The sequence below is a fragment of the Elephantulus edwardii genome, unplaced genomic scaffold, assembly GCF_000299155.1.
Source record: "Elephantulus edwardii isolate Elephantulus edwardi_28Jun2011 unplaced genomic scaffold, EleEdw1.0 scaffold00006, whole genome shotgun sequence".
Classification (NCBI taxonomy): domain Eukaryota; kingdom Metazoa; phylum Chordata; class Mammalia; order Macroscelidea; family Macroscelididae; genus Elephantulus; species Elephantulus edwardii.
The window spans coordinates 29002650-29019958 of record NW_006399756.1 but is presented as its reverse complement, the minus strand read 5'-3'; the positions used below and the strand labels follow the sequence as shown (position 1 = coordinate 29019958).

Below are 17309 nucleotides of genomic sequence, written 5' to 3'. Positions count from 1 at the left end.
GCAACAATGGAAATCCAAAGTCTCTGTAAATTTTCATTGAAATTCATAATAAAAAAAATTTTAAAACATTATTTTCCTGTTTCAGCCTTAGTGTGATAATCAAAGTCAAACCAACTGCCACTGAGTTAGTTCCAATTCATCATGACCTTCTATCAGGTTTCCAACATTGTAAATCTTTAAGAGATTAACTGCATCCCAGTGCTGTCATCCATCAGAATCTATACCATCTTTCTCCTTCAGTGTCTGGTGGATTTGAATTGCTGACCTTTGGTTAGCAGCATAATTATGTTACACTCTGTCCCACCATGGTTCCATTTTGTGTGAATAAGTAGCATTCTAATTCATCTCTTGAGAAAACTTGCTAGGTATTTGATACTTTGAGCATATACTACATGTCTAATTCATCAAAATTAGTGGCTATAATGTTACTGTTATCAGAAAAATGTGAGAATAAAAAGAAAGATATACGCCTAATAGAATTTGGAAAGAGAAAGAAGAGGTTACAGTAACTTGCACCTGTGTATGGCTCATTCTAGTTCTTTCTGGGCTATTCAGAAAAAAGACTAAGAGCTTAAATCAGCGGTTTGATATCCCTCGGGAAGAATAAGAACAGCAGCAAAGCCACAACCAGTGAAAGGAAAAGCAACAAAATAAAAGTTAAACAGGCATAAAGGAACATGAGCAAAGGAAACAAGCCCCCACCCCACCCCCAAGAAAAAGAGCTGCCTGGAAAGCCCAATAAATACACGAATAAATAAGAACAACATAAATTACACCCATTTGTGCCTCATGCTCTGATCAGAATCTGGTGTTTCATTCAAACATCCACATTTGTCATACTGTCCTTGGGTCACAAAGGGAATGTTTGAGAGAAGGCAGTTTGTAATTTCTAATTTTTCACACACACACACACACACACACACACACACACAAATCACATTTATCATAAGACTTCATCACTATATCTGGTTTATTTTCTAGGTGCAGTTTTGTGTTTATTTGCCAAATTTATAAAATTGTCTTGGCTGAAAAATGTCTCTGCAGACAGATAAGGCAGATCAAACTTCAATGCAATCCTGTTAGCATATTTCACCCCCAAGCTCTCTCATCTCAGCACTCCCTGTCCAACACATTTCACACTTTTTCGTTTATTCCCAGATGTTTTAACTGTAGTAAATCAAAACAAGGACCAGAAATTTTATCTTAAAAAAAAAGAGAGAAGGAAAGAAAGATATAGTAATAAACATTGCATACCAGTTCTGTCACCCATCACACTCTATACCAAGTTGTAAATATGCATTGCTATTACTGGGAATGTCTGGCAAGACTTACATCTGGAGCTAAATCAAGTTTCCCATCTGTTGGGTTTGCCTCTTTCCCCCCCCAATGTTAATTTTTCAATTGTTTGCAAGAACAATTTAATAACTGTTGAGGAAATAGAAAATCATTGGCACAAAGGCAGCAAAGAATGAAAGAAAAAGTCAGATGGAGATTTCATAAAGCACTTTCTCTTCTCTATCTACAAACAGCTCACTACTGTGACTCAATAGTATATCCTTAAGACTTTATTCACCTCCGTATCGGATACAATTTTATTTAATCAGTACAGCGCTCTGTAATTGCCTAACTATATCAGAAAAAAGAAAAAAATTACTTAGCCCCATGAGCTCCTTTTGCCTCTGTTTACCACAAACAGAAATGGTCACATAAAGTAAAATGTCAAAAGTTCCAGATCCCCAGGAGTCATTCATTCTTTAAGTCATAGACAATTGCAGAAAGAAATTCCAAAGAAAAGCTTTTAGGCAGCCTGTTCACAGAAAACAATTTGGCAACATAGATGCCTAAAAAGACCACCTCTTAGTAAGAAAATTCATAGAATAGAAGCATTATAAACTATTTCAATACAACAAAATAAAAATATCATGCACTCTTGCTTTGCTTGATTAAGGATGGCAATTTCTTTCACTCCTACAGACATCAGCACTTAAAATAGCAGTAGTGTTCAATACACTCCATCTACAAGGGTACAATAAACCTCAAGATGAGCCAAGGAACTCTTAAAGAGATAAATTCTCACTCCTTACCTGATATTAACCAGTGCATGGGTCACTTTGCTGGCTGCTTCTTTCCACTGGCCTGCATTTGTAGAAAGCCTCAGCACTATAAAGAGGATAAGAACACACACCTGTCAGGATCTATGATATAAAACTCAAATAATGAAAAATTAAGACATATGTCACAATTGCACTATTAAAATAACCAAACAGAGCCCATGTCAGTCTTCTTTTAAAAACATAGTCAGTGCCACAGTTTCATGGACATCACAATTAACTGACCCATTTATTTTTTTAATGCTTCTGTTCTTCCTCCTAGTTCATTACACAATGCCTAGTGTCTTAAAAGCTTACAAGTGGCTTTTTCTCTCTCGCCCACCCACCCAAGATGCCGAAAGGAAAGGCCAAGGTGAAGAAGGTGGCCCTGGAGCCATGGTCAAGAAGCAGGAGGCCAAGAAGGTGGTGAATCCCCTATTCGAGAAAAGACCCAAAAACTTTGGCATCGGGCAGGACATTCAACACAAAAGGGACCTTAACACAAAAGGGACCTTACCCTCTTCTTCAAATGGCCCTGCTACATCTGGGTGCAGCGGCAGAAGACAATCCTCTACAAACAACTCAAGGTGCCACCCACTATTAACCAGTCTACCCAAACCTTGGACCTCCAGAGAGCTACTCAGCTGCTGAAGCTAGCCCACAAGTACTGACCAGAGACCAAGAAGGAGAACAAGCAGAGGCTGCTGGCCCAGGCTGAAAAGAAGGGAAGGCTGCTGGCAAAGGAGACACCCCCACCAAGAGGCCCCCTGTCCTCCGTGCTGGGGTGAATACAATCACCATCCTGGTGGGGAACAAGAAGGCCCAACTGGTGGTGATCGCATATGACATGGACCCCATAGAGCTGGTGGTCTTCCTGCTGGTCTTGTGTGGGTGTTTCCTACTGCATCATCAAGGCCCAGGCCAGGCTGGGCCACCTCGTCCACTGGTAGACCTGCACCACTGTTGCCTTCACGCAGGTGAACCCGGAAGATAAAGGCGCTCTGGTGAACCCGGAAGATAAAGGCGCTCTGGCGAAGCTGGTAGAAACCATCAGAAGCAATTACAATGACAGATGTGATGAGATCCGCCGCCAATGGGGAGACAACGTCCTGGGGCCCAAGTCAGTGGCCGGCACTGCCAAGCTGGAGAAGGCCAAGGCCAAAGAACTCGCCACCAAACTGGGCTGATGTACACACCGACTCTTCTGTACATAAGTATAAACTTATTCCACCATAAAAAAAAAAAAGCAGGTTACAAGTGGCCATCCATACAATAATAATTGGCCTCTATTCATTTGGGCCAAGAAAGAATGAATGACAGCCAGGATCAGGAAGAGGAGATGGAATATGTGACTAATTACTGTCATGAACAGTTTCCCGTCTTTGCCATAAGATGAGAAGGACCAGATGGTCCCTAGCTACATAACTGAACATTTTAGAGAAAGATTCCATAGAAGTATAGAGTCAACAGGGATAATATCTTACAAGCTTCTTAATCCTAACTAAACATACGGAGGGAATGATTTCCTTGTTCTGGGGCCTTGGAACCGTAGTCCTGGGGAACATCAAGGTTCACTGGCATACTAGAGTCCATTAAGTTTTGCATACTATTTTGCTGAGCAGTGACCGGAGTCTTAAAACTTGTAAACAGTAATTTAAAGTAAAACTATGGTCTCTCCCTGTCCGGAACAAAGAAGGAGGAAGAAAAGCAAAGAGATACTAAAATAACTAGTCCAAAGAAGCAAAGGACAAATGGACCACAGGAAGCTCAACTTCCAACCCCCTGAGATCATGAAATTTGATGATGTTCAACACCACTGCTGATCACTCTCAAAGAATCACAGAAGATCCTGAATACAGTGGGCAAATGTAGAAGAAAACTCGGAAACATAAAAAAGGCCAAGCTTACTGACCCAATCCCAAGACTGTGGCCCTTAGCCATTCTTCAAATCTGGAACAAAATTCACTAGCTTGGATCAACTACCAGTTAAACAATACATAGGCTTAGAAGGTGAGCAATTAACACCAGGAAGACACTCACTCACTCACTTTTTAGAATAACTAACCACATAAGGGCAAAAAGAGCAGCATCTGCCTAAGGATAAATCCCTAAAGGCAGGAGAAAATAGGATAGGAGGATTTTAAAAAATGAAATTACAAGCAGGAAGTGGAAAAGGGCTATAACATTGTGAGTAGCTTAACTGATGTTAAGAAACAAAGAGTATGTATAACTGAATAAAAAAAATTAATGTTTTATAAACTTTCAATTAAATCACAATTTTAGAAAATTCCAGAGAAAATGGGAAAGATCTTGTGTGAAAAACAATGTATTCAAACTTTGTAAATAAATCAGTACCAAAAAAATTCCAGAGAAGAATCCTGTCTGAAAGAGGCAAACTTCAGATCAGATTTTTTTTTTCTTTTTCTTTTTTTCAGATCAGATTTTAAAATTCTCATGGAAGCTAGACTATTTGGAGCCATCAAAAGTGGATGTTTGTTCTTGTTGCTATTGTGCTTCATGGAGTCAGAACTGACCCACAGCTGACCATCCAGTGGGTCTTCAGAGGTAATGAAGTGTGCTAGAGTTGACTGCCCCTCTTCCTCCCATGATGCAGTTGGAGGATTCAAATCATATACATTTGCTTGGCAGCACAATTCTAAGCCACCAGGGCTTCCCTAAAGTGAATCCCTGAAAATAATGCCTGAGATAATATTTAAACTTTAAACAAAAAATAGTCCCTGAAGTCTTTTTAAAATGAAATAATATTTTAGCTTAGGTCCTAAAAAAAGGTCTGTCTTAAGGATTAAGTTCTTTTAAGAACTATTTACATAGCATCAAATTTACATCAGCAACTCAAAAGATTAATTAGCAATCTTAGGGGGTTGTGAATTTATGTTAATAAGGGATCAATGCCTCAGAAAAAGAGGGTGAGAATGCTGCACAACTTGAAGAGTGTAATTAATGTATGTGACTTAAATTGTACATAGAGAAACTGTTGAATTGGTGCATATTTTGCTGTGTACACTCTCAAAAATAAAACAACATTTAAAGGAGAAGCAACACATCCTTCGCCTAGAGAAAAAGTAGGAGCTTATAGCACTCTCTCAATTCTTCTGTCAGTTCTTTATTCAAATCTTATTTCACTTTCTATCAAGCTACTTGAGGGCACATATCAACAAAAAAAAACCTACTTAACTCTTTTTCCTCTTCCCCCTTCTCTTCTTTGCTAATAGTGTCACAGCTCAGGGTTTTTTGTGGTTTTTTTTCTGTTTATTTAAAAGCTATATTGACATGGGAATATCAGGATAATCTGGCTGCCAAATTTATCATTTCACTAATAACCAGGGTTAATTTAGTGGACGTGGCTGGCTGAGTTGGTGCTGGTGTCCCTACCTGCTCCATATAGGTCTAACCCCTAAAGGTACAAGTTTGGTCAAATCAAACAAGAAACTTTCCAAACAAAACTGGTCATATTTCAATTAAAGGATAATTTACTGTAATTTCTCTGATTTGATTATGTAATCTACAACAGGAATCAACAGCAATCTTTTCTTCTCTACCTAAGCTCTTTTTTCAAGTTCAATCACAGAAGGAGAGATGATCTGAGTATACATATTTTCTATCAATCTACAAGTTTTAGGACCACACACTCAAGAAACTGTGTAATTTCAGAAAAAAACTGAACATTATAAATGTTTCATGAAAGAGTAAACACATAATTGTTGAACTTGTATACCATAGAGTAGGAACCAACCCATAGCTGACCCTCTGACAGGTTTGCAGAGGCAGTTAATCACAAAGGAAGAGACTGCCCATCCTTCTCCGGCAGAGCAGCTGGTGACCTTGAACAGTATGCTTTTGGGATTGCAGCACAGCTTCTTGGCACTAGGCCACTAGAGCTCCCTAAGCACATAGTAGGTACACTAAGTATATCTTATTAATGAATAGCTAAAAATACGGAGTTTACTATATTTTACTCTGGACAAAGTCAGGTTACCTGCAATATAGTACGATGATGAGTAAACTATGAAAGAGAAGACATGTAATTGACTAATGGTATTTATACATTATAAGTGGATAAATGGCAGAGCTTGGATATAAACCTGAGGAAAGCAACATTAGAATTTGCTTTTAAGTAGAGTAGTGGTTAAGAGTGTAACCTCTTGCACACCCATGTTTACTGCGGCTTTGTCCACAATAGCAAAGAGTTGGAAACAACCTACGTGTCCATCAGCAAACCAATGGATAGAGAAGCTCTGGTATATTCACACAATGAAATACTATGCTGCATTGAAAACCATGGAACTCATGAAATATTTTACAAAATGGGTGATCCTGGAGGACATTATGCTGAGTGAAATATCTCAGTCAGAAAAGGACAAATATTGCATAATGCCACTGTTGTAGAATAGGACTAATCAGGGTTGGAGGGAGACTGAGAAAGAGGGGATAAATTACGTATACTGCATTGAAACAGGTGAGGGAGAGAACTGTTTAAAAGCAATATATGATTGGGTATTATTGTCATGACAAGAGTCCAGAATGAAGGCTGCACAGCGGAGTGAACTAGGGATGCGGAGAGGACTGTATAACAAAGAAAAAATTTTTCTTTTACTTTTCAAAGACAAGAATGAACTGGGCAGAGGATAGGTGGGCAGGGAGAAAAATGTAACAATGAATCAATGGGAATAAAAAGTCTCTGTAAATGTTCATTAAAATTAATAATAAAAGGGGGGATAAAGAGTGTGACCTCTGAGGTATATCATCAGAGTACAAGTCCAGCTTCTGCCACTTATTAAAAAGTAATAATAATACATGAAATTACTATTGGTTGAATTAAACCAGTTGTAAAGTTCTTATATCAGTACTTAGTATAGAATAGTAAAATACAAATAGTAATATAAGTAGTACAGAAGTATGTTGCTTAGTGGTAAGGAGTTCCACTGCCAACCCAAAGGCAGGCGGTTCGAACTCAGCAGCTATTCCACTGGGGGAAGACAGGAAATCTCATCCCTTGTGTTTTATAGCCTTTTAAAAGAGGAGACCTAGGTCAGCTCTGATTTGCTTCATGTTACATAACAACAATATATAAATATTAACTATAACCAATTGATATGTTTCAACTAATAGATGCATCCCTAGTCATGCTCATTAGCCTATGCCAGGAAATCTGGAGATATCCACCTGGCCAACTGACTAGAAGAGATCCATATTTGTTCCCATTCCTAAAAGCGTGATCCAACAGAATGTGGAAATGAAACAATATCATTAATATCACATGCAAGTAAAATGTTGTTGAAGGTCATTCTAAAACAGTACATTAACAGAGAACTAATAGAAGTTCAAGCTGGTCATGGCACCAGTAATATGATCTGATATCACAGCTGATGTCAGATGGATCTTGGTTGAAAGCAGAGGCTACTAGAAGAATGTCTCAGGGGGCAGGGGGAGAGGGCTGGGCGGGGAGAGAAGTGCAGCAATGAATGAATGGAAGTCCAAATTCTCTGTAAATATTCATTAAAATTATTAAAAAATAATAAAATAAAATAAAAAATTAAAAAAAGAATGTCAATGTGTGTTTTATTGATTATGCAAGCATTTAATTGTGTGGATCTTAACAAACTATGCCTCACATTGGGAATAATGGAAATACCAGAACACTTAACTGTGCTCATACGAAACCTGTACCTAGACCAAGAGGCTATTGTCCATAGGAGCCCACCGTGGTTTAAAGTCAAGATAAGTATGCGTCAGGACTGTATTCTTCCTCCACACCTATCCAATCTGCATGCTGAACAAATCATTTGAGAACCTGGACTCCATTAAGAATGCAACATTACGATTAGAGGAAGACCTATCAACAACCTGAATTATACAAATGACACAAACTTGCTTGCTGAAAGTGAGGACTGAAACACTTGCTGCAGACTATAGTCTTCAAATGGATCAAAAAACCAAAAATCTTCACCACTGGGCCAATAGGTAACATCATGACAGGTGGAGAAAAGACTGATTTTGTCAATGATTTCATCTTTCTCAGATCCTCAGTTAATACCCTTGGTACTAGTAGTCAGGAGATCAAGAGATGCGTTGCATTGAGAAAGTGTGCAGTCAGGGATCTCTATAAAGTTCTGAAGAGCAATAATGTCAGTTTGAAGACTGATTAAAGCCATGGTCTTTTCAATCACTTGCTATACATCTGAGAGTTGGACAATTAATAAGGATGACAGAAGAAGAACTGATGCCTTTGTCTTCATAAATATGCCATGAACTGCCAAAAGAACAAACAAATGCATCTTGGAGAAAACGTAGAGTGTGCCTTAGAGGCAAAGATGACAAAGCTTCATCTCACATACTTTGGGCATGGTGAGGAGAGGCTATCCTTTGGAAAAAGAATCATGCTTAGAAAGGCAGAGGGTCAGAGGAAGAAGAAGAACCATAAGATGAACTGACGAGAAAATGACAGTGACTGCAGCAATAGGCACAAGTATGTTGGAAATTATAAGGATGGTACACATAGGACAGGGTCCAGAAGTGTTGTTCATAGAGTTGCTATACTAACAACAACAACTTAAAAGGAATTCCTCACAAACAAATGAAGACATGTACCTGATATTTTTCTCAAAAGAAGGAAAAATAGACTATAGATTCCCAAAATAACACCTTAGAATATATGACTGTTTCAACAATTGTACTATAAAGAAAACATTTACTCTTCCTTACACTTGACAAGTTATGTAAGATTCAAACTGTTGATTTATTTTCTAGTTTATCTTTAAAAGCTAAATGATTGTTCACTAAGGAACAAAAAAAGAATGATTATTTTTACAGAAATTTTGAACCTGAGTTCATACTTGAACGCTATCACTATATACTTCTCTAGGAAGGAGAGCAACAGTTTTATCATCTGGTTGTTCTATGCCTGTTCTCACAATGCCTCGTTTTCATAAATTCATGCAGGTTTATGAAAGATAAGATAGGAACATTAATAAAATTTATCACTAGAGTGCTGCTTTTCTAATTTAAAATATTTCATACAGAACTTGGTGTAGTTCCAAATTAGAATTCTAAGGTCTGAATTGAGGCATCACTTAAAAAATGTGCAAATTTATTCATGTAGGGGACAAAACTATTTCAAAAGGCCAGACAGTTCTTTTCAACTCAACCATGAAATCTCCTTAGTTGCACTGGTTTTTCACTACATCCTCCAATAGGCTGCAAGTTTTGTAATGACAGGAACCTAATATAGAGTTTAGCTGAATTTCCCCCTCTTTACATATCGAAGAACGTGTTTAACTCTGTCCATGGAGTACTGTGCAACATCCTGTTAGCTTTGTCTCTTAGTGAATAGGACCATAGATGACCTCATCACTGGGTTTTCTTTTAAAATGCCATAGGCTTTTATGATCTTTTCTTAGCTACAAAATTCAAAAACACAATTCTTTCCAAATATCCCAAAGACTCAAAACTAAAATAATCATTTATTTAGCAAGTTATGGTACACAAAAATAACATAGTATGCAGTCAATAAAAATAGACATAAAATTATAGAAAAATGGGGAAATGGTTTATGATGTTAGTTAAAAAAATATAAAAAGCATTTCTCTTGTTGCCAGTGAATTTGAGCATTTCTTCATGTGTCTGTTGGCCATTTGGATATCTTCCTCTGTGAAAATTCTTTCCATGTCTTTTGCCCATTTTGTTATGGAGGCCCAGGAGTATTCTGTAAACTTTTGTTATGAGACTCTTGTCTGAGATGGTATTATCAAATGTTTGTTTCTAGTTGGTAGGTTTTCCTTTCACCCTATTGGAAAACGTTTTTTGATGCACATAGGGATTTACTCTTTAGAAGGTCCCATTTATCATTTTTATCATCTTCAGATTGTGCATTTCTGGCTGTATTTGGTAGTCTCTTTATATCATAGACTAGGGGTTCTAAGTTTGATCCCACTTTGTCTCCTAAAAGCTTTATGGTTTTGGGCTTTACTCCCAGGTGTCTGATCTACCTGGAGTTGATTTTTGTGTATGGTGTGAGATGTGGATCCTGTTTCAGCTTTCTGCAGGTGAAGTCCAATTTTGTCAGCAGCATTTGTTGGAGAGGTTGTCATTTCCCCATTTGACTGCTTTAATTTCCTTGTCAAATATCAGTTGATAGTTGTTTCTATTTCTGGGTTTTAAATTCTGTTCCATTGGTCTATGTTGCCTGTCATTGTACCAGAATAGAGTTGTTTTGGTTATTAGTGCTTTGTAGTAGACTTTGAGGTCAGGGAGTGCTATATCTCTCACCTCAATTTTGTTTCTCAGAAGTGTTTTGCTCATTTGGGGTCTCTTACCCCCAAATAAATTTGACAATTTCCCTTTCAATCTCCTTGAAAAATAAATTTGGTATCTGGATTGGGATTGCATTGAACATGTGGATTGCTTTTGGATGGACTGTCATTTTCAAGATATTGAGTCTTTCTATCCATGACCAAGACACATTTTCCAATTTCTTTAGGTCTTTTATTGTGTCTTGCAGAAATGCTGTAGTTTTATTTGCATAGGGCTTTTGTATCTCTAGTTAGGTTTACTCCCAAGTATTTCAATTTGTGGCTGGCTATTATAAATGGGATTGCTTTCTTAATTTCCTTCTCTGAGTTCTCTTGATTACTGTGAAGGAATCAAATCAAAAGCACAATGAGATATCCTCTCCAGTAACAGTGGCAAAGTTTAACAGGACAGCAAATTATAAATGTAGGAGAGGATGTGGCAAAACAGGAACTCTTAGACATTGTTGGTAGGATTGTAAAACGGTACAACCAGTCTGGAAGACAGTTTCTGTTTCCTCAAAAAGCTGAACACACAAATTCCATATGACTGAGCTATTCCACTACTTGGCATATATCCTGAGAAAATGAAAACTGAGGCACAAATGGAGACTTGTAAATCAATGTTCATAGCAGCATTGTTCACCATCATCAAGAACATGGAAACAGCCCAGATATCCAACCACAATCAAATGGATTGACAAATTATGGTACATTCATACAATGGAATACTACACAGTATGCAGGAGCAATGATCTGGTAAATTATTACCTAGCTTGGGAGGGCCTGGAAAGCATTATGTTGAGTGACTAACTCAGTCTCACAAGGACAAATATTGTATAAAAACCATTACTATGGAGTGAGTATGAGGATCCAAGGGGGGTGGAAGCAGAAGGATGAGGATGTGTGAGGAGAGGGGGGATTAATCATGGGGTTGTACAATTTGATGGGTGGGGGGTGAGGGAAATTGGAACAATCTTGTCTGAAAAACAATGTATTTAAATAAAGTAGGATAATAAAATTTTTAAAAATGGAGGTATATACAAAGATTAAAGTTATGTAAAAATCTACATACAATATACATGAAGACTAACAAACACTGAAAACAAAGGTAGTATGAGAAGGGAAGATAACAAGCAACTAAGTAGAAAGTAAAAAATGTAAGACTGATGATAACAGACATTTACTAATGATAACTCATGGCAAACTAGAAATAGAGATCATTTCCTCACTCTGATAAAGGGCACCTACAAAAACATACAGATATTTAATATATTTAATAGTGAAAAACAAAACTTTTCCATTAAGAAACAAGTCAAATATCTTCATTCTCATCATTTGTATTTAATAGTTTTGGAGGTTTTGTTGTCCATGGTATATGCAATACTCTTCTCCAGCACCACAGGTTTTAAAGGCATCAATTCTCCTATCATCGCTAGTCATTATCCAACTTTCTGATGCATAGTAAGTAACTGTGAAGACCATGTCCTGGATCAGGCACACCTTAGTCTCCAGACTGACATTGTTGCTCTTCAGTACTCACGAGAGGTTCTTGACAGTAGATTTTGCCAATGAAATTAACCTTTAGACTTCCTGGCTGCTGCTACCGAAAGTGCGGATTGTGGAGCCAAGCAAACTGAAGCTATTAACAATCTTCATCATCTATGATTACGCTGCTAATTGGCCCAGTGGTGAGAACCTTTGTTTTCTTGATGCTGAGCTAGAATAACTCTTCACGCTCAGAAAGTTCTATATTCCCAGGAGACCTTGATAAAACCAGGCAGAAGCACGCAATACCAGGGTATTGGTATATAGAGTACCTCTAGCCAATGAGAAATCTATACAGAAGGGGCCACTTAAGACTTCCTAGTTCCTACTTGGTTCTGACCCGCTGGCAAACAACAACAGTCATTAAGTGAGAAAACTCTGTTGCCCTAGTGGTCATGCTGCACTGCCAACCCAAAGGCTCGTGTTCCAAACTTACTAGGTGCTCCATGAGAGAAAGATGGGCAATCTCCTCCCATACAATTTACTGCCTCTTAAAATTCACTGGAGGGTCAGCTATGGGTTGGTCCTCAGACAAAGGTACATAACAACAACAAGAAATTCTTAAGTGAGGAGAGGGGAAAAAAAGATTGCAATCCTGAAGGGAGCTAACCTGGTACGAACACTATTATACTAACTAACTAACTATATATATGAGAAGCAGAGAAATAGAATTTTAGTACTCATAGATATTGTTAAGCAATGATCACATTATTCTAGAATGGTCATTCCTCTTGAGTTTTTGTAAAAGAGAGATAATTTGTGCCATCAGAGTTCCCTAAACAATGTATGGTTCTCTCTCTCTTTGCATCTCCGCTTTTTCTAGTACCTTCTACTTTCTTATGAAACAGAAGTCCCAAACATAAGATAGGTTCTTCACCAGTAGTCCCATCAAAAGGAATAAATCAAGGTACTCTACTGAGATAGGAAACAGATTAATAGTTTTTTAAGGTACAGGGAAATCAATGGTTTAAAGAGTGCAGGGATAGACCTTCTAAAGGAACACAATATCTGGAAGTGACAGATTTGCTTATTACCATCATTGTAGTTTCCCATGCATATATAATAAAAATTTTCTAATTGTGCATTTTTTGTTTAATTGTGCATTTTAAACATATTATTATATATTTAAAAAAATCAAACTCATCGAGGTGGAGTCAGAACTGACTCATAGCTGACCCACCATGAATTTTCCCAGGCTATAAACTGCACATGAGAAACTATCTATCTTTCTCCCATGGAACTACTTGTGGATTCAAACTGCCAGAGAGAGTTAGCAGTGCAGCTCCTTACAAACTATGCCACCGGGCTCTCTTTATTATTCCTTTATTATAAATCAATTGTACCTAAATAAAATGGATGGTTTCATTTGCTTTTAAAAATAAAACCATTTTATACTGAGTGGTTTTCTATTTCTGTTCAATCTACAGGTACCTCTCCTTACCTTTCAAGGCTAGAACGAACTTGGTTCTTCACACAAACTTATAAGGATGCAATGTTTCTTTCAGAAATAAGCTATACTCATTACTGCTACCAAATAGATGTCCGTTAACTAATCACTAGAAGTCTGCAATAAAGCTTGTTATCTAATGCTTATTTCCTCTTGTAAACAATTCATTAAGATGCCTTAAAATCTTTATATCTTCACAAATCACACTCTCTAATTTTGTACATTTTATTTTAGTCACTATCAATTCCCAACCACCACTCATCCGCATCTCACTGATACTAAATCCACAAATACTAAATCCTCTATTCTTTTTTTCCCTCCACAGACATTAACAAAAGGCTATAGAACTGCTAGCAGACTTTCTACTGAGATGAAATCTGAGTTCCTGAAGGAATAAGGCCTGCATATACCTAAGAGGACTACTATGTTTCCATGCCTGGCAAGGACACTGAGAACTAAAGAATCCTTTGTAGTTTTGTCCTAGAGGCAAGAAGCTGCACTGCAATCTCAAAGGCACAAAGTTCGAATCCACCAGATGCTCCAAAGGAGAAGGATGAGCAATCTCCTCCCGTACATTTAACTGACCCTGAAAACCTGCCAGAAGGTCAGCTATGGGTTGGCTCCAGTTCGACAGTACACAACAAACAGCAACATGTAAAAAACTAAACAGCTGAAGGAGAGAGAAGAGCAAAGAGAAAAGATAGCTTACCCATGGAATAGAGGTTGTCAAAGCTTTGGTGCATGCGGATAATCTCATAGTAAAGTTCATCATAGCTGCTGGGGGTGGGCAGGAACGTGTCACCATAAGTGATAAACATATTAAATAGGTTCACAATCTAAAAAAGAAGCAAAAGTTGCAAATGCAGGTATCAGGCAATAAAACTACAAGGGTATAATCTGTGATATGCTAGAACCAAAAAGATTGTAAATAATCAGGAATCTTATAAATCGGCTGTTAAATACAACCATTACTAAAAATCAGTGTATATAAACTTATAATTAATATAATAATTACATTAAAACCCAGGCAATAATTACTAAAAATTAACACTTCCCCATTATTTTCTCTTTTACTATTCCCGTGTTCTTGAGACTAAAGCACATCTCATACTCAAGTGGTAGGATATCATAATCCCAATTCCAATTCCCAAATCAGTATTCAATAATACCATACTGAAAGCTTGATATTGGCCATGGTGGGACTAAGTTACACCATGGAAACGTATAGAGAATGATATAAATTAGGGCTTTTTATCCCCCCAGAAAGACAGTTACTGAACATACACCAAGATAATATTGGTTACTGTTTTGAGAAGATAGTTTAAAGGCACAATGATCTCCTTCTACCCACATAATCAGTAAGATAAACAAGCATCTGTAATGTGTCTAGGACACCAAGAATGACCATGATGCCACCACTCATCTGAATGGGACATTTCTTTAGAGGTCTTGCCATTTACCAACACAGAGACTACAGTAGTTCTGTACAGTCTCTTAACTGGCACCGAGGCTCTCTAGCCACACAGAGATCTATACTCTTCGCTACCAGACAACACATTCTCATAAAAGAGAACAAGTCCCAACTTTTATAAAGACACAGATCAAAGTGGGAAGTACTAATTTAGTGATTCTGATCCAGGAAGAAAATATTGGCTTACTCTCTGGATCACCAGTGCCTATTTCAAACCAGCCCACTTCTGCCTCAGGGTATGGCTTCAAAGGAAGAAATTTTTTTTCATTACTCACCATAAGGGCTAATGTAAAAATGTTGTGTTTGGCCAAAAGTACAGTCTCATTTGACATAAGGAACTTCAGCAAATTGATCAAAGCTTAAAAGAAGAAGAAGAAAAAAAAGACATCAACAAGCTATTTAAGCATTAATAAGATTTAAAGTCAGTAGCCTCATTCTAAGGAAATCCAGATAGGTCAAGAATGAAAGTCTGCTGCCAAGGACTTTGAAAAACTGTAAGATCCTAATTCATTCCTTAGTGCTTGGGTTTTAAAAGTTTTTAAATGCCTACGGTATGGCACTGGAAGGAGGAGTGGCATCCACTTCCTAATAGCTTGCCTCTGGAAACCCTATGAACCTGGAGAAAGGACGAAAGTTATACAAGTAAACAGGGCTTTCGTTCATAGGGTTGCTATGAGTCGCCTATGACTCGACGGCACTTAACATCAATAACAAAAACAACCATTTTTGAGTGTACAGTTCAATGATATTAAAGTACATTCACAATTTTCTATAATTATCACTGTTTCCAGATTTTAAAATTCTTTTAAAATTATTTCAAACAAAGAATTTAAACTCACTAAACAGTAAGTCTCCAGCATTCTTTTTCCTCAGTCCCTAGAAGCCCCTATTCTACTTCTTGGTTCTATGATTCTGAGTATCTTCAATAAGGAGAATCGCACAATAATTGTCTTTTTTTTCTCCTCCTCAGGTTTATTTCACTTACATAAAGCCTTCAAGGTTCATTCATGGTGTTGCAGGAATCAGTACCTCTTTCTTTCTTATGACTTCCTAACAATTTGTTGTATGTATTTTGTTTATCCTTAATATTTGAGACTTTTTAACATTTCCTCTAGCATTGCATGGCAACTCCAGTTTCTCCACAAATGTTTGACACCCAAGCATTGAGGACTCTCCTTCATAGGGTCGCTATGAGCCACCTGCAACTCAACGGCACTTAACAACAACAACATGGTATGGCAAGGCAACTTGTCTCTTACTTGCCTGCAGCAACAGAGGAAGAGAATAAGGAATAGAAGGAGGATATGGAATATGTGGCTAACTGTCACCATGAAAACACTGTCATGAGATCAGAATAAATAGCATGGTGGTGCCTAACTCACATTACTGAACATTCTGATATTAAAAAAAATCATTAAAAGAATTTTTTTATTAAAGTGGGGGGAAAGATAGAACAGAATTTTATATTCTGACAGGCTCTATATTTTCTTGAGTTATGGGGACTGGATGAAACTTAAATAAAAAAATACTCCCTGAAGTCTTTTTAAAACTGAACAATAGATTAACTAAACTGGAAGGGGAAAAAAAGGTCTGCCTTGAGGATTCCGTTCTTTTAAGAACTATCAGTATGGAATCAAAGGGACAAAAGGAACTTGAATGATAAGTAGGCCCCTGAGGAGCAGTGAGTTTATGTTAACAGGGAAGGGACAATTCAGAAAGGAAAGTAAGAACAGTTGCAGGACTTGACTATAATCATTGTCTCTGAATCTAACATGGAGAAATGTTTGAATTGGTTAATGTTTTACAGTGCACCTTCCCAACAATAACAACAAAATATTTTTTTTTAAAAAGGTGGTTATGTTTGAAGGAAGCAATGACATTCCTAAGCAAGCATTTGCTTATCTTCCCAGACAACGTTTTGCTAAAATAAACTTCTTTTTGCCACTTTTTAAACAGCAATTAAACTCAGAAATCTGACTATAAAACTGACATCTTAGTGTTTCAAACCGACTCCCACAGCATGATTTCCTCATCAAATTTGCTCAATTTACAAGTCAAAAGGAGGGTCTCCCCTCCTACCTCTAGGCTTTCAGCATCTCATGTTACCAAGTGATATCCATATATCTGTTCCAAGCATCACTGCCAAGAGGGACATAAATCAATTGTCACTAGATGTTTTAGCTATCCTGGAAAACCTACAACTGGGCTTCTGATCTAAGTAGGAGGAAAGCTCACAGTAGGAAAAAGTCCTTAACTGTTCCAGCTATTCAAACAAAAGTGCAGCTTGCTCTGTCTATTCTTTCTCATACTGACAACATTTATTGAAAAGGTCCCTTTCCTGCCTAGCAATTCTTAATGAGGGGAGAAATGGCTAAAATTCAAGCAAATCCAATAAAGAGACTAATTGCCACATCCCTCTGTTAACGGTACAGCTTTAAAAACACTTC

At 37.5% G+C, this 17309-nt stretch overlaps 1 protein-coding gene across 1 annotated transcript in view; it reads right to left on the bottom strand.

Annotated features, from left to right (window-relative positions):
- LOC102856235 (chromosome unknown open reading frame, human C10orf76) overlaps positions 1-17309 on the bottom strand; it is a 239266-nt gene that overhangs the window by 104832 nt on the left and 117125 nt on the right. Inside the window, exons 21-23 of the mRNA XM_006879993.1 lie at positions 15138-15220; positions 14101-14227; positions 2085-2160 (exon numbers count right to left, since the gene is read on the bottom strand). Of these exons, the coding sequence (XP_006880055.1) occupies positions 2085-2160; positions 14101-14227; positions 15138-15220 (286 nt within the window). The remainder of the gene's footprint in view (positions 1-2084; positions 2161-14100; positions 14228-15137; positions 15221-17309) is intronic.